The 20,277-nt window shown below is 46.5% G+C and overlaps 2 protein-coding genes across 10 annotated transcripts in view; one reads left to right on the plus strand and one right to left on the minus strand.

The window, feature by feature from the left end:
* LOC144115343 (uncharacterized) overlaps positions 1-19,713 on the plus strand; it is a 39,101-nt gene extending 19,388 nt beyond the window's left edge. For all 9 annotated transcript variants that reach the window (XM_077649696.1, XM_077649692.1, XM_077649691.1 and 6 more), the window contains 2 exons: positions 11,301-11,532; positions 17,057-19,713. In XM_077649696.1, coding sequence (XP_077505822.1) covers positions 11,301-11,532; positions 17,057-17,378 — 554 coding nt within the window. In that variant the 3' untranslated portion in view covers positions 17,379-19,713. The remainder of the gene's footprint in view (positions 1-11,300; positions 11,533-17,056) is intronic.
* On the minus strand, positions 8,263-10,557 carry LOC144115342 (uncharacterized). Its single transcript, XM_077649688.1, has one exon. It carries the CDS (start codon positions 10,158-10,160, stop codon positions 8,697-8,699), a length of 1,464 nt encoding a protein of 487 aa, XP_077505814.1. The 5' UTR covers positions 10,161-10,557; the 3' UTR covers positions 8,263-8,696.
* Positions 19,714-20,277: the final 564 nt, after the last annotated feature.

Here is a 20,277-nt window from a genome sequence, read left to right on the forward strand (position 1 = left end):
GCAGTCTTACGCGCAGTGACGCTGGTGACCTCCTTTGCCAGTTAATGTAACTGACAAGGGAATGTGTTCCTCCTCGAGGTAAGGCTGCTGCTGCACGGTGGCTCACGGGAAAGCAAACACAGGGGGCTGCAGGGCAGGTCCCCACAAAGTATACAAGAAGGTTTTCTCCTGTAGACTTCTTTAGGATGGCAAGACAGTCATACACGGTATAACATGGGTCGATTCATCAAAAACTTGGGGCTGGTTACTAGATCATCTTGTCGCATAGGCAGTGGTTGTTTGTGCCCCAGTCGCACTTAGCCAGTGAGAGAGTAGCTGTTGCGGTCGCTCAGGAGATGCCCTCAATTGGACGTGAGAAGCTCAGTGGAATCTAGCCACCAAATGGCAAAGGGGTTGCCCCTTTGGTGTACAGCCTTCGGCTGTCGGAACCCAGAGAATTGGCCGGAATCAAAGGTTCACAAACAAAACAAAGCTTTGTACAGCCAAGAGATGGTACCGGCGAATTACTCAGTACTCATAGAAAAATGAATGCAATGCATGCAGAGAACTAAACTGATGCTACAGTACAAAGAGAAATGTTTCACGAACAGTGATCCAATGCACTGGAGAGGCAGCAAAAGAAACAGTTTGTTCAGCGGGAACTATATCAGCCTGTCAACCAGAGGATCACGATGCAGCCGTCCAGAAAACTGCTGCGTGCTCCCTCGCCAGTTCGTAGCTGGGCGTCAGTGTTGTTTACCTGGAAGTTGTGCGGGAGCGCTTTGGAGTTAAACTTCTCCATCGGCTGGCCACTGCCGCCAGACGTCCATCAACTACAAGGCGCGCCGCGCCTGTAAATCTTCTGTAAATCTGCTTCCGAGTGATGGGAAGATGTCATCACTTAATACGAGCGAAGCCAGGCATCCATGAGTTTTTCTGCACAGTTATGGGTCCTTCTGCGGCATCAGGAACCCAGTTTTCGTTTGTGCCGCTCCAACTTATGAATGTGTACCGAATTTCCGGTGATACCTCCATCGTCTGCTTCGCAGCGGCCACCTATATCGCCTCTCACATCGCGGCGCGGTTGCAGCGGCTTGCCTGAAAAATTCTTTTTTAACGCAGAAGTTGGTCATCTACGCTGAGTCACTCCCTTTCGGCAAGTCGGTCATCTGCTTTGAGCCCTATCCTTGCTGCGCTCTCTCCTAGAGGTGCTGGAATGGTGCCAAACAGGGCGACAACGTCAAACGAGACCAATGCCTCATCCGAGCTAACTTTGGCTGTACTAATGCTCTGCCTAACATTGCACCAAGACATGACCATTTCCCACCATGGTACAGCCTCCCTGCAGCACGTGACTTCACATTTACACAAAAAAGCAAAAGCCAAAGGAGTACATGCTGCAAGAATTCTTGGCACTGCAAGAAAAATATGAAACCAAACAGAATATTATACTGATGGCTCAAAAACAAGAATGCATTTCGGAAGTGCAGTAGTTCAAGGCAAAAGTAAGCTCTCTACTAGCGCTGTTCATTTTATAAAAGGGGTTGTGGTGAAGGGCAGGTTACTCGCTTTTTAGTCCTTTCTCTTTTATTGTGTACCGTTGATGCAGCATTTCAGTTTATGCACTCTGCCACATCCGTCCTTTTGACCAGGCCGGATTCGTGAGATGCTGTTTAAATGCGTGCCCTGTCGCCCCATTCGAAATCCTTTTTGTTTGTTCCCCCAATTTGCAGGAAGAGATATCCATATTTCATGTTTATGGATAAGAAGGAGTTGACTACTTGGGAGGTGAGCGAATCTCCGAGACTGATTCAAAGATCTTCACTGATATGTGGTGTTCCAATAGGGCAATTAAACTCCCTTGGACTTCCTGGGTACATTTCAGACGTCCTCCAGACGTTCAGTGGAGTTTTAGTGCCCATTGGATTTTCTAGAATTTTTCAGTTGAGAGAGCGGAGAGCTGTCACTCTCCTTGGGAGATAGTACTTGGCGAAAAAAAAAAAAACTTCGGGGTAAGAAAAGGAAAAGTGCACAAACACGGAAATAACAATACCATGAGATATATACCATTAGATTTTAAGTATGACGTGAAGAACAGTGCTTTGTAGATAGCTAAGCGAAAAGCTTAACGCTTGGTTTGTGTACAGGTACGAGCCGTAAGAAATTCGCAGCAAATTCCCACTCGATGATCACAACGTGCGGTACCTCTTGGCACTGAGCTTGAAAAGAATATTAAAGGGACACTGGGAGCCACTCAGCGCATTTTGGGTTCTTAGTGACAATAGTTTATTTGCTTCTTCGTCACTATATTGAAGTTTGTTGGAGCAAACGCAGCGCAAGACGCATTGAGATAAGTGGGTTGGAGCAAATGCAGCACAAGACGCATTGAGATAAGTGGATTAAAGAATGAAACTTTTTTTTTCGCCAATCCATTCGAACTGTTAATGGCAGTGATGAACAAAACTTCACGATCACCTGCTAGATGTGGACGAGTGTGTAGCATACAGTCGAGAGACCTCGAAAACAAAAAGTACTGACGTCGTTTGAAAAATGGCCGATGTCGGCGACATCTGAATTTCACTTTTTATCTTTCTTATCTAACAAAGACTCCTTTTCCAGTTAAAGTAGCCTATTTTTCAATAGAATGGGGTTTTTTATAGATACAAATCGTCTTAGTTTGTTCATTGATTACACGACAAATGAATAGCTGCGTGTCATACTGCTGGTACAGTCGTGAGTAAAAAAGATTAGTACAGTGCGCTGAAAAGGAAAATGGTCGAGCCGGTACTCGAAGCGCTGAACTTGGGTCGTGAGCCGGGCGCGCTACCCTTGGACCAGTAAGAAAAATTCGTCCGACTTGGTTCAAATGGGGCCTTGTGTGTCTTGAGGTAAATCAGGAATTTAAAAAACTTCAATAAGACAAGTAAGGCTACTGCTTCACCATTGCTAAGCCCAAAATATTGCGCAAAAGCAGTTTCGTGGACACCACGACCACGTACCTCAAAGCACAATAGAGGTATCCACTGACCCAGGAAGCCAGTTACACATGCTACTGAAGAGGGTTCACACACGTAGACTGAGGAGACACATCCAGACGATTAAAAAAATGATATAAGGAACAGTGACAGTATTTTCGAAGTGAAATGCAAAAAGGACCCCAGGCCCCGTATGGCAGAGCTGTGTCCCCGAATTTTTTTTTCTTTGGCAGTGGGCTTAGAGTAGCTAATGATGATGGTTGCCCTCTGGATATTATACAAATATCTACACTACCTAGTAGGAAAAGATCAAAACACGTGACCTTATGCTGCTCTTGCAAAAGACTTCCGGAAAAATTGAGCTATCGCGTACCCTTCAAGAGAGCAATGTCGAGCATGACGGCAGGCCTCTCTTGCGGACCATGAGCTCCCTGCTCTGCTCAAACTGTGCAGTCACCTTCCTCTGTTCAGAATGCACAAAGCCGTTTGAAACACGTGGTGATTTGGATTGCTTGTTTGTTTTTTGCGGACTTGACTGTCGTCCCCTTGGCTGTCGTAGTTTCCGCAGAGTCCACAGACGTCACCTAACGCAAAACACTACTGCGCACAGACAGCCTCCGCCTCCTAACGTCCACCCAGAAAGCTACGCAGTTGTTATACAGTATGGTTTGGTTTTATGGTTTATGGGGGTTTAACGTCCCAAAGCGACTCAGGCTATGAGAGACGCCGTAGTGAAGGGCTCTGGAAATTTCGACCACCTGGGGTTCTTTAATGTGCACTGACATCGCACAGCACACTGTTATACAGGATGGTTCGCCTAAGCCATTACACAATATTTTTTCAATATGCTTTTTGAGTCAGAAGAGTATCTCGCCTTAGTAATGTCAGCGTTGTAGTACCCTAGAATACAGCTAAAACGTGCTAACTATTAGCCTGGTTAACTAATACTGTCACGTAGGCTCTTTGCGTAGGTAAACAGCCTTGCAAGTAGATCAAGGACTAAGCCCGAAGAATTAGGCACCACAGCGGTTCGCAAGAGCGGCTGAAAAGAGAGCACGAGCCGCGCACTTCTTCGTTTCCTCAGTAGACATGGCACATACTCACGCGGCGGAGGGATTGGCCAAGGTGTAGTGGCATAAACAAAGAAATTTGCTTAGGAGATTACGACAAAATTTTACCACCAAGCGTGAATTTTGAAAAATTTATCAATAAAAACGACAGAAGAATATTTAAAGTTAAATAACAGACAGAATTCTGGTGAAAACAGAAGAGCTCGAAGAATATTAAAAGAATCTCCGAAATCCTCGTTGTCCCCCTCAGCGCTGGTGGCAATATTGAATATTTACTTGTTTAAGAGTTGCAGTTCGGCTTGTTAATTATTGCGAAGTGTGTAGCCCACCGTAAGTAATATGATTATCAGTTTCTAGAATTATGAAAGCGCTGTTACTCTCGGCGCTGCCTCCCCAACAAATGTTGGCTACATTGCGCGAAATACATGCACTTTCGAGAAGCTTGCAGGCAAAACAACCTGTCTAGTGCACGTAACACTTCAAAAGAGCCAAAATTTCTTAGGCCACAGTGGCGAGGGTAGCCATTTTTTCATTATTCTTAAAACTTCTTAAAATTCTTAAAAGCCTTTATTAAAAATGGTGTAAAATGTTAGGTGAAAATGTGCACAACAAAAGTAAGCAGTAGATGTACATGCAGTTACAACAGTATTGCATCCGTACACGAGAACGTCACCACGTGGACTAATTGATGTACTCTTTCTTGAAGGTATTGGTGAGCGCTACCAAAATACGGAAAGGGACGAACACACAAGACAAGCGCTTTCTAACAACTGTTTATTATCTGAAGGAGCATGCCTATATACACATATTAACGTCAAGTCATACACAGAAGAGGGAAGAGCACACGACGCTGACAAGAGCGATATGAAGGAAAAATATATAATAATAAAATATCAACACGTGCATTTACAACAGCCGAAGATTGCTATTCCTGAGGTAGTTTAATTCGGTTCTCCCTAGCATCACCGAAGGGGAGCTGATGCATTGGTTATCTGGAGCAACGTGCATAGCGAAAGCTTCGATAATTTCGCGTTCCCGTCTGTTTCTGGCCCGACCTATTACCTTGGTGTTGTTTAGCATCGGGGTGCATTTGCAGTGTGCGCAATGTGGTGCCAGGTTTCCTGATTTCGCTACTTGCTCGCATAATCTTTCGTGCTCTCTGAGCCTCTTGTTCAGGCATCTACCCGTTTGCCCTACGTAGGTTCGTTGACAGCTAAGTGGAATGCTGTAAATGACGTTTTCTTCACACTCTCGATAGGTGATGTCGTATTTGACGTTGCACCCAGGTTTCTTTTTGTGGTCTTCATTCTCGTTGACCTTTTTGCACATTCCAATGAGCTTATTGGGAGCTGAAAAAACCACCTCAACTCCGTACTTGTTCGCTGTCTTCCTTATTCTGTGGGAGATGTTGTGAATGTATGGCATCACAACGGGGCGTCCTTCATAGCTCGGTTTTTTATTCTTATCGGACCCAGTAACTTCCCTTAGTAAGCATTCTGCAATGCCGCCAAGTAACTGCTCAGGATAGCCACAAGCCTTCAATCGGGAAACCTGTTCAACAATGCTGTGAATAATCGAGTGGGGGCTTGATTTTTTTATAGCTAGTTTTCCTTTTCCTTCATATCGCTCTTGTCAGCGTCGTGTGCTCTTCCCTCTTCTGTGTATGACTTGACGTTAATATGTGTATATAGGCATGCTCCTTCAGATAATAAACAGTTGTTAGAAAGCGCTTGTCTTGTGTGTTCGTCCCTTTCCGTATTTTGGTAGCGCTCACCAATACCTTCAAGAATGCATTTCCAACTAGCCCCAGTTGTAGCTCTTTTGATATACTCTATTGGCCCGCGTAGCATGGTAGTCTACACCGCTGTATATAAAATTGGGAACTTTGCACTGTAGCGGAGAAGTTTTGTAAATACGCCGCCAGTGGACGCTGACTGTCAATCGTTCCAAGATATAGTGTACAGGCTCCTGTATTTGGGCATTTGTTTTCCCTGCACCGCTCACAACTGTATTGGCTAAGCACGATCACCTGATTGAAAAGCATCCATGTGACAGCCCATTCGTGCAGCTAGTGTTCTGGTGCTTTGCGGCATTTTATTTTGACCGAGTGCTCATGGTCTGTGAAAAGAATTTTTCTTGTCAATAACGCGCAATTCCATCACAAGTGTTCGCTATTTCTTGAAAGAAATTGTGATTGGTGGTGTTTGCAACAGATGGTGCCACCCATCCACTTGGCGAGTATTTTGTTCGTATCTCATCTAGATGGGCCTTGGTACAGCCGACGCAATGCTAGCAAGCTCCATTGTTCAGTGAAACAGTAATCTGTTTAGACTAAAGCAAGTTCGACAGCCAGAATCAAGCGGATAGAAAGTGCACTTGCTCTAACCGCTGTACCAAGTCCGCCTCCTGCCTGAGGGTTTGAGGGTTTCCCTGATGGATTCGATGCTTGGGAAAGAAAATATGTTTGACCTACGTGCAAAGTCTAGGAACCTATACAGTAAAATCTCGTTACTACGAACATCAGATTAACGAAATTTTCAGATTTACGAATTTTTTTTAAATCCCCGCCAAAATGCCTATACTTTCAATGTAAAAAACTTTCAGTACTACGAATTTCAAATTACCGAATATTTCAGAATAACGTATGTAATTTAATCTCGCATTCGTCGCAAGACGCTTCGTTATTACGAAGTTCCGTCGAAGTTCCGTACCAAATCCCTGAAGCTGACGCCTGTCATCATCATCCGAAGCATCAGCTATGCGCTGGGGAACTCGTTGCAACGGATACAGCCCCAGCGGTATCGCCATCACGCGAGTGTCACGTTGAATGAATATAGGCTAGGCGGCGCAAGCTGCCGCCCGATACAAAGGGTAAGGCCATTCATCCATCCAGCGTGTGGTCACATACTGCGCAGTAGTCTTAAGCCTATTCAGCGCAGTGTCACCACGTCGACAGCGAACATTAGGATCTGCAAAGTTATCGGCGCTGTGATTGTGTTGTGCATTAGCTTTGCTGACAATGAGTTCTCCTGGCCCCCGCGTTAAAAAGAAGCGACACCAGTTTTCGCTTAAGGGGGGAGGTGGTGATCGGAGTCAATTTCCTTATTTTTTGTAGTAGAGCAATGAAATTTGGCATGGTTATTGGAAAGTGTGCATAATGACTAAATACAATGTTTCATTGATATATCTTGAGTAGTTTTGATATTACAAATTTTTATTTGCACTCAACTTGCAGAAAGCCTGGCATGACAAAAAAACATGGTAGAAGCCCACAGTTGCTTTTATATTTTAGCAAAATGAATAGTTCATGCAGTGACATTCTCCAAATAATTTTATCACTCCTAATTTTTTTTACATAGGACAACATATCCATGTCTGAAAAATGAGGTCGTTATCAACGTGCTAATTTAGCTAAGCAGTAAAAAAATGAGATAGTTATTAAAAATTATAGGAATGTCACTGCACAGAGAATTTACTAAGAAATACAACGCAATAAACCTCATGCAAATCCGACAAGGCATAGTTGTTCTATGCTTTCTGCAAGCAGGACAGTCGGCTCAAAACTCACTTCTGAGAAAACTGGCTCTAAAGTTGCACAGCCGCCACATGTTCTTCAGAATGCCCCAGGGCTGTAATACTTGGTGTCTTTGCTTGCAGGGGTCTTCTTATGCCTTTGCTCTTTCGTTTTTTCTGCATTGCATGCTTTTCTTTTTCTTTGTTTGTCCTTCTCCTGAGCTCTCTCAAGGGCAAGGCTACCGGGTTTGATGCCCACAGACTTGCATACTTCAGTGTAGGCACGCAAGTTACCAAAGTTGTAGCGTGCAACTGCTTCATGGACTGCAGTCTCCACTGCAAACAATGAAGCATGCTGATCTTTTGAAATCATTGACCAGATGACAGAATGTAAGCTTTCTGCAGCATTCTGCGTCTTGTTGCCCTTGCAACGCTCCAGCAGTTGCGGGTCAGACAGGCGTTGGTAGACAGGTAGCAATGCTTCTGCTACACGTCTTGGTAGCTTGTACTTATGAGGCGGTGGTGGCTCCATTTTGGCCTGTGCTGACCTATGTCTGCACCAACTGTCAGGGCCAGGTGGGCACAGCTCATGATGAGGCTCGTCATCTGTAGATGTCACATGGTACAATGTGGCCATCACGGCCCTTTGCATGTCACTGACTTCGGTGTTTCTGCGCAAGGCTAAACTATAGTAATTGGTCAGTTTTTTAATTAGGTCCTGCGCGAGTCCGCCTTTCCTACCCAATGGCTCCCCTTTCTTTGCTCTTGCAACCAGTGTGCGGAGTGCAGTGCCCATCCTCTTCTGCACATGGTTTATGCAGTCCTCCTTAGTCAGGGGTATGAAGCCGTATACCTCATCTTTGCAGAGTGCAAGATATGTTCGGCTGTCACCATCACATATGACATTCGTGTAGCGAAGGCCATAGCTGCTGAAAGAACGCCTGAAAAGTATTAGTGCAGCTTCCACCTCCATCTGACCTGAGGCAACATCTGTGTTTTTCTGGCACTGATGCTGCTCAATCCAAGTGCCATAGCTAGGGTCACTCTCCGCTGGTTGCTGACAGCACCCTAGGCAGAAATTTGACAGTACGGTGCAATCCAGCACAAGCCCGGTATAAAATTCGATAATACATCCTACACCAATGTGAGAGCTGTGGCCTCATGTAAGCCAAGTGCCATCATACACAACTGTTATGTTACTTGGGCTGGATGGTTGCATCTTGCTGTAGACGTCTTTTACAGCAAGTACAGCATCTGCAAAAATGTTTTGTGCAGCTTCCTCTGCTCCAGGTTTAAACAATTTTTTTAGGTGGCCCTGATAGGTTTTTTGATGCAGCCCACGATGTGAGACGTTCATTGTGGCCCAGAAGTCGTTCAGGGCAGTGGGCCCTTTTCCAATGGTCTTGATGGCTTGCATAGCTCTTATATTGACCTCAAAAGTCCTTCCTTCAGACTTCCTTTTTGATGACCAATGTGAAGCAATAGGGCCGCAAGCACCACAGGAAAGCACCAATTTTACTGCTAGGCCCAGTTTAGTCTCGTGCTTCAATGACAACCTCTTCTTAGAGCACTTTGGGCACAGTAAAGACCCTATTATCGAATTCATTACACTAGCTTGAATTAATGTGAATTCATCTTCATCTGGGGCCGATTCTTCCTCTGTCTGCCGCGCGAACCCGAACTTGCGCTCCGTTGACGACACCGCGCGAAGTGTAGCACGGACGCTGCACGCTTGCTCCTCAGCTGCTTCCAAGGTCACGAAACGTGGTTCCAGGTGCACCTGAACGGTGCGCTTCTGTTTTAGAAAAAGCTCGCTGTCATCCCGTTGAGCTGGCATCGCATCGTCACTCGCCGCCGCAAAAACGGAACTTTGCCCGGGCCGGTGCTGCACTGCGATGTCACGGCTTGTGGACGGCGCCGGGTCCCCAGATTCACTGCCGGTCATTGATTCCGAGGGCAGGTGCACCTGAACGGTGCGCTTCTGCTTAGGGAAAACTTCACCGTCATCCCGTTGAACCGGCACCGCACCGGCACTCCCCGCCGCAAAAACGGAACTGTGCCCGGGTCGGTACTGCACTGCGATGTCACGGCTTGTGGACGGCGCCGGGCCCACAGATTCACTGCCGGTTATTGATTCCGAGGGCAGGTGCACCTGAACGGTGTGCTTCTGCTTAGGCAAAACTTCGCCGTCATCCCGTTGAACCGGCACCGCACCGCCACTCGCCGCCGCAAAAACGGAACTGTGTCCGGGTCGGTACTGCACTGCGATGTCATGGCTAGCGGACAGCGCCAGGCCCCCAGATTCACTGCTGGTCGCTGATTCCAAGGGCAGGCTTGCTTCCGACGACACATCGGCGTGACTGGATATCGGAGCGGACCTCCGTTCGTGCGGTTCAGTTGCTGCTGGCCGCTTCTGTTTTGGAATAGGAGGCTTGCGCTTACGCTTCCCGTAAGCATACTTCGTCCTGTACTTCTGGCCTGTGCGACGCTCCATCGCGGGCTCACGTACGAAACCACACGCAGCAGATGAGTTGACGAAAATGCAGAACGGACAGCACGAGTTGAATCGCAAACTATCGTTTTCGCGAAGCGCGCGCGCAGCAGACAACCGGAGAAGCGGCATGCCTTTCGGCAGCCAATCGCAGGGCGCGCTGAGCACCACGTGACTGGCGCGACCAATCAGTGCCTAGCTGCGACTTCGCGGGTGCCCTCCTATTTTTCACGTCTGTGCATTTATTTTTTATCGTAGACACGTGGTTCCACTGGGAGAAGAACCGCAGTGAAGCAAGCTTTCCAGTGGTATCGCGCTCTGAAATCGGCCGTTTTTGCGCGGATTTTGGCCAGTTTTTTGCGACCCGCGGTCAGAAAAATATTTTTTAGGTACGCTTAGAGACTGTTTTCGGCGGAAATTTTTTTAGCTGTGATAGAAAAGGTAATGCAGAATCCGAATCTGCCGTTTTCCAAAAATCGATTTTTTCCGCGATTTTCGCGATCTGATCCCCGCGTCCCCCCTTAAAGAAAAAGCGGACATTCTGTCGCAGCTGCTGGAAAAAAGCAAGCAGACTTGTGCAGGGAGCTTGACATTACACCGTCAACAATGGCAACGATGCTCAAAGATCGGGACAAGATCATAAAACTACATCGAGAGTCGCAGCTGGCTCCCTCAAGAAAACGTCTGCGGCTGGGCAACTACCGTGGACAGCGACTTTCGAATTATGTGGATAGCGACAGCGCGGCGGCTACATCCGCGGAGCTCACCACCGAAGACATCGTGAATCAAGTGCGTGAGCAAGAAGAATGTAGTAGCGACGAAGACGATGCCGACACTGGATCAGCGCACGAAGAGGAAGAGATTGCTTCCGGCTCGGATGTCCTAGTCTTTCTAGAGAAGACCCGATCATTCCTCGGGCGCTGCAAAGATGTCCCCGATGACGTGCACAGGAAGGTCGAGGATGTGGAGGCGTTCGTCCTGCAGCGCTTGTCGTCTACTCGCCAGAAGAAGATAACAGACTTCTTCAAGCAATAAATTGTAGTTGAACTGTGCCCAGCGTTATCGTTTATTATTTACTTACCAACACGTAAATCTGCTGCAAAGGTACGTAATTTTAGTTCTTGTGATGCATTACTGACATGAAAATAATGGTTTTTCAGTACTACGATATTTCAAAATAACGATTTAAATTCGGCGGTCCCGTGAAGTTCGTTGTAACGAGATTCTACTGTACATTAACTCCACCTGTTCCTACTTGTTCGTGTTCTGCAGGGTTCGGAGTCAAGGCCCAGCAGCAGGCTGTCATCATCCAGCCAGTCTTTGTTGGTGCATACTCCACTGCCATCGTTCATTGGCAGTCCGGGAAGGCAGCTGGGTCACATGGAGCCACAGCTGCATCCTCTGGTGGAATGAGAGCTGAAAACAGAACGCTTCGCCACGCCACCTTCACCTTCAATTTACCTGAATACGGAGCAGGAGAGGAAGCCGAAACCGGTGTAATCATGTAAGTGTCCGTGATGGGAGTTACCCTCCTGAACTTAAGGGGGGACACGGGTCTTTCGGGCCGAAAAATCTCGAAAAAATCAGTTTTTAGAAAATGTTATTTTCGAAATCAGCAGCCATTTATCTACCTCTCTGTTAAATTTCTCGCCTCTAAGGTCAGTATTTTACTCACAATACCAATTTATATAATCCATGTCGCTCGAATTTGAGCTGAAATCGGCGCCGAAACAACAGTATTTCGCAAAGCGTAGCTCCCGTTTCATGCGCGGCACCGCAGCCATCTTGGTCTCATTTGAAAAAGCCGCCTTTCGCCTTCAATTTCCCGCCACTACGACTTCCGTTCGCCCATTGGTTGCCGAGAAAATAGCAAAAAAGAACAAGTAGTATTCAAAATCCTATTGGCTGCCGCGGGTCACGTGACAGCAGGTCGTCATCCGATTGGTGGAGCGGGCTGGCAGCGTCTGCTTGACGCGCCCGAGCCGCGGGGAGACGCGACTCTTTGTGCCGGACCGTGCAGTGCAAGAAACGCGCAGCGATGCCTGGTTCAGCGCGCAAGGTGCACTCAAGGCATAAATTCGGCAAGGAAGAAGTCGCTGGTCGATAACCTCAAGAGACGCCCTGCTGTGCGCCCCGACAATGATGAAACTCCTGCGCTGAACGATCGTGTCGGCGAGGCCGCGCAGTTAGGCCTAACGCGCTCCGCAGCACGGGAAGCTGTAAGCGGCAGCGCCCGCATCCGCCGTGATACAGTGATGCTGGAGCCCTCAGATGTGCTCCAAAATAAGACGAAGACTGAACAAAAACTGCGAGAACTCGCCTCAACTCCAGCAACGGAGCGGAAGTCTCGTTGTTTACGTGACGGCAGCGCGTCGGACTGTCTGCTCGACGAGGCAAGCTTCACGATCGTTTGTTTGGAATCGCTCAACAGTTTGTTGAAACTTGTGAAGTGTAAAACGTGTGGCGGCAATGACTTGAGCTTCGTAAAAGATGAGCGAGAATACGGCCTTGCCGTTAAACTTTCTCTTCAATGTGCGAGCTGTGGAGACGCATCGTCTACATGGAGTTCGCCGCGGGTACGTGGCGATCAGAAGATCAACCCTTTTGTGGTGAATGTGCTCGCTGCTCGTGCAATGCAGAGCACTGGCAACCAGCAGACAGCTCTAAATGACATTTTTTCATCGCTGAACGTTTCGCACCGCGGTCTCCACAATAAAACGTGGCAAGACTATGTGAAAAAAAAGTTGACACCTGCAGCAGCTCGTGCAGCCGAAGAAGTTGCACAAGAGTGTGCGCGGTCGGTTCGAGAACTTTATAATGAATTGGACCTTGGGAACCCCGGCAATATTGCAGTATCATACGACGGCACTTGGATGACACGCGGCCACACATCCCACATTGGTGTGGGAACCGTCATCGAACTGTTTACCGGGCTTGTGCTGGACTATGTTGTATTGTGCAACTTCTGTGCCGGCTGCGAGCGAGGCCCAAAAGGTGACCCATCATACCAGTCCTGGAGGGCTGGGCACCTATGCCAAAAAAACTCAGAAAAAAAGGCTGGAGAGATGGAAGTTGAGGCAGCCCTTATTCTTTTTGAAAGGTCGTTGAAGAAGTGTGGCCTTCGCTATACCACAATGCTTTCGGACGGTGATAGTCGGGCTTTTCTAGCTGTGCAAGAGGCAGATGTGTATGGATACATCAAAGTAAAAAAAGAAGACTGCATAAACCACGTGCAGAAACGTATGGGAACAGCATTGCGGACTTTGTTGTCCAAACACAAAGGTGCCGAAAACCTTGGAGGAAAAGGCAAACTGACAGGCAGCCTCATAACAAAGTTAAGCTCCTATTATGCCTGGGCTTTAAAATCCCATAATGGGGATGTAGAGGCTACGCAGAAGGCTGTGATGGCCACCTACCACCACATTACCTCTACTGATGAGGCATCAAACCATAGCTTCTGCCCATCGGGACTGGACTCTTGGTGCCAGCAAAATGCGGCAGCAGCCCGAGGCGAATCTGCTCCAAAGCATCGGTACAACATTCCACCCCATGTTGCTAAAGCATTGCTCCCTGTCTATGAGCGACTGTCGGATAGGAAGCTCTTAGAGCGGTGCCATAGGGGTAAAACCCAAAACAGTAATGAAAGCCTACACTCTTTGATATGGGCCTTGGCACCCAAAGAGCGCCACGCATCATTGTTTACTGTTGAGGCTGCCGTGGCTGAGGCAGTAATGCGGTTCAACGCAGGCAGCAAGAGAACTTCTGCAGCAATATTACAGGAACTGGGCCTCAATACGAAAGTTATGAGCGCAAAAAGAATGCGAGAGAAGGATGAGCGCCGAGAGCAAAAGTGCGCTCGAAAGCATTCCATTGCGGAAAATATTCAAGAAGTGCTCAAGAAGCGGCACCTGGATACTACTGGCAATCAAAAGGACTACATTCCTGGTGTCTACTAGCCATTTCCTATTGTAAATATATTACTGCACTTGTAAATATTTATTAAACTGTCCCCTGCTTGTTTTTGGGGCTTTTCTCAAAATGCATATGGTTGACTGCTAGCAGTCTTGAGGCCTTGATATCTCAGCAACCAAGTCACATAGAGCTGAAATTTCGGTTGCAATGGAAAGCCTAATGTATGCTGTGTGAAATGTTGGGAGCAGATTTTTTCATTTTACCTTAAAAAAATAATTATTTTCGTTAATTTACCATTACTTGGTACACACATTTTTTATACTGAAATTCAGAAGGTTGTAAAATGAGTAATAATTGACATATCAAAAATCTGCTCTCAACATTTCATAATTCACTATTCTGGCTATCTAACCATGCCTTAAAATTAATTTTTGATGAAATCATTATTTTGCTATTTGGGCCTCAAACAATGGGCATTAATTGTTAATTATCTTGAAAACTAATTGGCCTACACTTAAAATAAATGCATATTTGAAATCAGCATAAAAATTTGAATAAGTCTATGCATTTTTATTAAGATTGGTCAAAAAACAACAAAAATAGCTTTAAGACCAGTGTCCCCCCTTAAAATCTATGCACGATTACGTCTGTATGGGAGTAAAAAAAGAAGTAAGCTGTCCTCTAAGGCTCTCCCTTTACAAAAGAGAGTGCGTTGAGGGCAGCTTATTGTTTTTTTTAATCATTTCGTATTTAGAGTGATAGCCGAAGAAACCCATCACGTTCGTCGAGTGGCTTTGGCATTCCACTGCTCATCCCAAGGTAACAGGAAAGAATCCCTTCCACGACGCGTCCTCATGCCGGTGGAGGTGAGATGCAACAACAATTGAAAGCATCTGATGTGTTGTGCAATTTATGTGCGCCTTAAAGAATCCGAGGTTGTCTAAAAAAATTCGTCGCCATCCACTACGGCATCCCCTCCCTCATAGCCCGTGTGTCTATGAGGCGCGTTAAGCTCTGCATGCTGCTAGCGAATCGGCGCCACAATTATTCCGGCCGGCTCTATACCGGGTGTTCCAAAAATTTTCAAAAATTGGTTTTTGGAGGAAAAATATGCCTTTTGCGGCATAGTAATACCAGTGTTGGCAGCACCAGAAAATCTGGGAGTCGTCTTTAGTAGTAAGGTGGTTAAATAAATTTTATAATGAACTTTTTAACTATCAGAGTTAGGAGCCCAATTGCAATTTGAGATCTGTAACCGGTCGTTAGTTATAGCCATTTCAGTTTTTGGAATTCATACAGTACTATTAGCCTTGGCGCTGTGGCTCGAAAATGGTTTGCTTTTTCGACTAGTTACGTGCACTGGAGAAGGTGCACTGAAAAACGTCTGACGTTTTTCGCATACATCCAATATATGTTTTTTACAAGCAGAGATGTATTAGCGGAGACGTATAACAGTTTACTGAGACCTCCTGCGCAAGCGCAGTGGCACCTCCTGGCCGCATGAAAGTTACTACGCGACAAGCATCCGGCAAACCTGTATACGTCCCCACTAATATGTATACGGCACGCGAAAAACGTCTATTCTCGAGCCGCCCCGCAGGCAGTCAACTTATACAGACGCGCCGATTATGCATACCACGCGCCGCTGCTGCGCCAAAGGTTATAGCTTTGGCTGTGCCATCGGCCGAAGACTTCCAGTAGTTCTTGCAAGAACGATCGCGACTTGTGTGGTACACACTGTGTAATAGCGTGAGTGACGAGGGCCTCTCTCCTATCTATATATACATATAGCGGTCGATCATATTCTGCGGGTTTCTCTATCATCTGATTGATAGTGTGAATATGTTCTACAGTCGAGTATCCTTTACAAAAGCCTGCCTGATCTATAGGCTGGTTGAAGTGTAAGGTTGTCCGGATTCTATTTACGATTACCTTAGTAAATACCTTGCAGGCAACGGAGAGTACGCTGGTAGGTCTGTAATTTTTCAAGTCCTTGGCATCTCCTTTATCACTTAAGATAATGTTATCGCTTTTGCAAACTTCTGGTACGCTCGAGGTCATAAGGAATTGCGTATACAGAGTGACTAGTTTTTCTACCACAATCTTCCCTCCGCTCTTTTGGCCTGTTATAGAGGTGTGCGCTGATCTGCATTACTGAGGTGGCGCGTGTCACGACTTTTGGCGACGGCATAGGTTCGCATATGCGCAGGTTAAGCACAGGCACCCAAGTACAGAGAAGGGCCATTTGACTTTAGTTGAGATCGGTTGCCAAGATGCGAGTACTGCGAACGAACTTTAAACTTTTTTGCCTCCTTGTGGCTTCTTCTGGCTTCTTCTGCCATCAAGCACAAGGAGTGCCATAAGCAACTGGTGCCGTATAAAGGAAAACTGGCTGAAGTAACTCAAGATTACCTCTGTAAAGCGTGAGCTATGGTTCAATGTAAAAACTTGAGATGGGACTTAAGACTACTGCAGTGCTTTGAATGTGTAAACATTTGTCTATAATTATGGGTTGCTATAGTTGACTTTTGTTTCCTATTTAGTAACGAGTACAAATACCTCAAATACCTTTATGTTGAAGATTTCTACGGTAAATCTCTTTAGGTTGAAAGACTTTAGAGTGAAACCCTTTGGATCAAAAGCATTTAAGCTAAAAGCCTTTGTCCTACTGGCCTTCACCGTATTGCCCATTGGTCCCTATGTATACAATGGATCCTCTGTTGACTCTATATTGGTTGCTATGCAGGTGTGCTGATGTCGTCATTGAGGTTCTTGGGGCCATTTCGTATGGGCAACAACTCCGGGTTTCATTGCCGATGAGTAGTATAATGCTCTCGCATTAATATTTCGGTTCATTCTGTTCTAAAGGTAATTTTGGGAAAAACAGGTTGCGGAGGCGCACCTCATCAGGCGACGAACTCCATTTGTTGTCACGTTTTTTTTTTTTTTTCAGTTTTTACCGCTACCGCTCCAACCGCTGCTTACGACGCAGCAGAGCGGGAGGCTTTGTTCTCGTCAATGCGTTCTCATGCAAATTTTTAACAGCTATTTCAGTTAATTGTGTTTGATCTACACCGCTCAATTTACCGCCTCTCCCTTGGTGTGATGCATCCCAGGGTCCAGAGGCTGTTACTACCTTTACGGACATCAGAGCCAGGGCTACTCGGAGGAGGTCAGCACGGCCGCGGACACAAAGCTGTTGAACGAACCGCTGCCATCGCTGCCTTATCTTTGCTCGCCGCGACTTACGCACGACACGCCGGTGGAACCGACCAGCAGGAGCTACGGCCATCCTTCGCCACACCAGGAGCCGCAGCTGCCTCTTACACTGGAACAGCATTCTCGACCGGAACTCTCTTTTGCTCGTCAGCAAATTCAGCCAGAGCAAGAGGCAATGATGGCTCAGCAGCAGTTCCTTCCGCGACCGGAACTCTTTAAATTCGCGAGAGGGAACCCTGCCGCATCCGGAGCTGCCTCTGCCCCCGCAGTTCCCGTGTCTACCGCAAGGGCCCTGACTGCCACGAGGGCCCACTTTGCCCCCTCGACAAGAAGAGACCAGGCCATGGGGTACGGGACCGGGATTCTGGCCGCGATCTGGGCGGCTACAATTACCGGGGTGGCCATACGCAGGCGAGCCTGTGTTTGCGGCGATCGCCAACCCGAGGAGGGTGGTTATGATGGACGACGGGACGTGGTACATCCTGGTGTATCCGGCATTCTCTGAGAACGACAAATGCACAGCCCGGGCCGTATGGCATTGGGAGGAAGGAATTACCGCGGGCGGCAATGCTCTATGACCAAGCCTGCGGCACCTGCGGTTAGCAGCCAGCACCGGGGCGACAGGATGGCGCTTTCCCTACTCGGCTTCTTCCTCCATAGGATTGTGTTTAGAGGATGGCTTTCATGGAGTAACTGCAACCAGGGCAGTCATCTTAAGAGTCGGCATTTGTTATTAGAGAGATTTAGCATAGCGGAGACGTCTTAGCATAGACGTATACTGGCTTACCGGACACCTCCTGCTCGCCAGCATTGGCACGGTGGAGCCAGGCAGGGCCACTGCGCGTGCGCAGGCGGAGTCTTGTAAGCTGGTATACACCTGCGCTAGTAAGTCTCCGCTAAGCTAAATCTCTCTATTAGCTTTCTAGACCACGCAAAAGAGAATGCGGGTGGTTTTTAAATTTTTTTTCTTTCCTAGCACTGGCGGAGACCAGTATTGTGTCCTCGTAGTACAAGGTAGAGCGGCGCGTAAAAGGAGTGGCTTTTCAGGTTGCGTGTTTTTAGGATGTTCCTTAACACTTGGTCTCATAATCAGGGTACCAATCTTGCGGTCAGTCCGTGAGTGTCCGCGAAATTCAGGCGAACTATAACGTTTTAGACTCTGAACCCTTGGCGAATTGATGCGCCGTTCAAGAAACTGTGTAGTCGTTTAGGGCATTTTATAGCATCCCGGGGCGAAGCAAAATTTCGATGGTTGCGTCCCATTGCTGCTATGCAATGGCAGCTTTTACATGTCTTAATTGTTCCTAGTATTTTTTGATGCTGCTGCTGTGTGTTTAATTTTTCTTGCCAAGCATCAGGTGAATAATTTCTCTATCTGACCCTTAATGTCATGTGCCTTATAACTCACTCTGCAGACAGCACCCGGTCGATATATGGCACATTTCTAAAGGTAGAGCTGGCAGTAATCCACTCCGACTGCTAGCTAGGTGCGAGTTCAAAAGTGGTCATCGTTTGCAGTCGGGTGCTGAAATCTGCAATTTTTGGATTCCGCACTCGCTCTATTATTTTGTTCTATGTTGGGTTGTAGCTTAATGACCCCAGCTGATTTTTTTTTTCAATTTTCATGGATGTTAATATTGTTCGCTGCCGTCTTTAATGCAACAGGTGTTTCAGAGAAGGTGATAACTATTTTTTAAAATAAGGTTTTTGAGGTAACAAGAAGAAATTTGCGGCATAGTAATATGAGCGTTGGCGGAGGTAAAAAAACAGGCGAATCATCTTAACTAGCTAAGTGATCAACTTAATTAGAATACTTAACTTTTTAAATATTACCAATAGACACCTCATTGCAATTAGATATATGTTGCTGGCCATTAGTAATAGCCATATCAGTCTTTAGAATATCGAAAATACCATTACTCTCGCCACTCTGACACAACAAAATTCGGCAATTTTTACTAGTTGCAACCACTGGAGGGGTTGCTTTGCCTGCATACTTTTCAAAAGTGCACATATTTTAGCACGATGTAGCCAAATTTTGTTGTGCCACAGCGGTGGGAGTAATGGCATTTTTGAAATTCTAAAAACTGATATGGCTATCTTAACGGCTGGCTACAAATCTCTATTTGCAATCAGGTGCCCATTGCTAAAGGTTAGAAAGTTAACGATTTGAATTTAGTTGATCACTTAGCCAATTTAATGATTTCCCTGTTTTTTGACGTCCTCCAACGCTGGCATTACTATGCCGGAAAAGCTTCTGTTTACCTCAAAAACGCTGTTTTTACTCACTAGTGATCACCTTCCCTGAAACACCTGGTATGTTACTGGCCACATTTAGACCACCGAATTGTCTTGTTTCCTTTGTTCATTTGCTGTTGAGTGCTAGCCTTTTTGTTCATAATGGACCAGGCATGATCTCAATTTTTTAATTTTCTGCAGTTTTTTACTGTACAGTTATTTGTGTGTAGTTTTGTGTCTTTTATGCTTGGTTCATATCTGCTAAGCAAGGCCGGCGGAGCTCGTTTTCTGAATAAAATTTTAGAAGTAAAGAAAAGTCAGGTTTTGATTTGTGAGCGACACATTGTGCGCGCACTTTAGGTGGTCTCAGCCGTTGTGCCACTTGAAAGGTCACTGTGTGACTTGTTCTTAACTTTTTGAACTGATAATTGCATTACGACCTTCAGACCTCTCCCTCTATGCTACGAGGAGTTGCGTATATTGGTGCAGAAATGGATTTTATGCAACTGACAGATGTTTCGCCCATTTCTGCGTACGCACCACGATGTTCACTTAGATAACAATTAAGGTTATTTCTTATGTATAGCAGTAGAGTCCACACTTGTGTTGAAAAGCGGCCATTGTATACATGCATGACATGACATAACGTGCGCCATAATGGTGATTCACGCATAGCTTGGCCGTGCAGGCCAGAAGCACTTCTTTGCAGTGCTCCTGGTTCACAAAATGATGGCTGCTGTGATGTCGGTGCAAGCTTTATTACCGCACTGCCTACGGTCCGTAGGACCGTAGGCAGTGCGGCTAGATTACACTTGCAGCATTGAAGAGAGAAAGGAGTGAGAGCAGAGAGAGAGAGACAAAAGGGTAGGTACAGCGTTTC

This window comes from Amblyomma americanum, chromosome 1 (genome assembly GCF_052857255.1).
Source record: "Amblyomma americanum isolate KBUSLIRL-KWMA chromosome 1, ASM5285725v1, whole genome shotgun sequence".
Classification (NCBI taxonomy): domain Eukaryota; kingdom Metazoa; phylum Arthropoda; class Arachnida; order Ixodida; family Ixodidae; genus Amblyomma; species Amblyomma americanum.

Coding starts and splice junctions, on each gene's coding strand:
- LOC144115342 (XM_077649688.1), bottom strand. CDS start 10,160: ATGCCGCTTCTCCGGTTGTCTGCTGCGCGCGCGCTTCGCGAAAACGAT.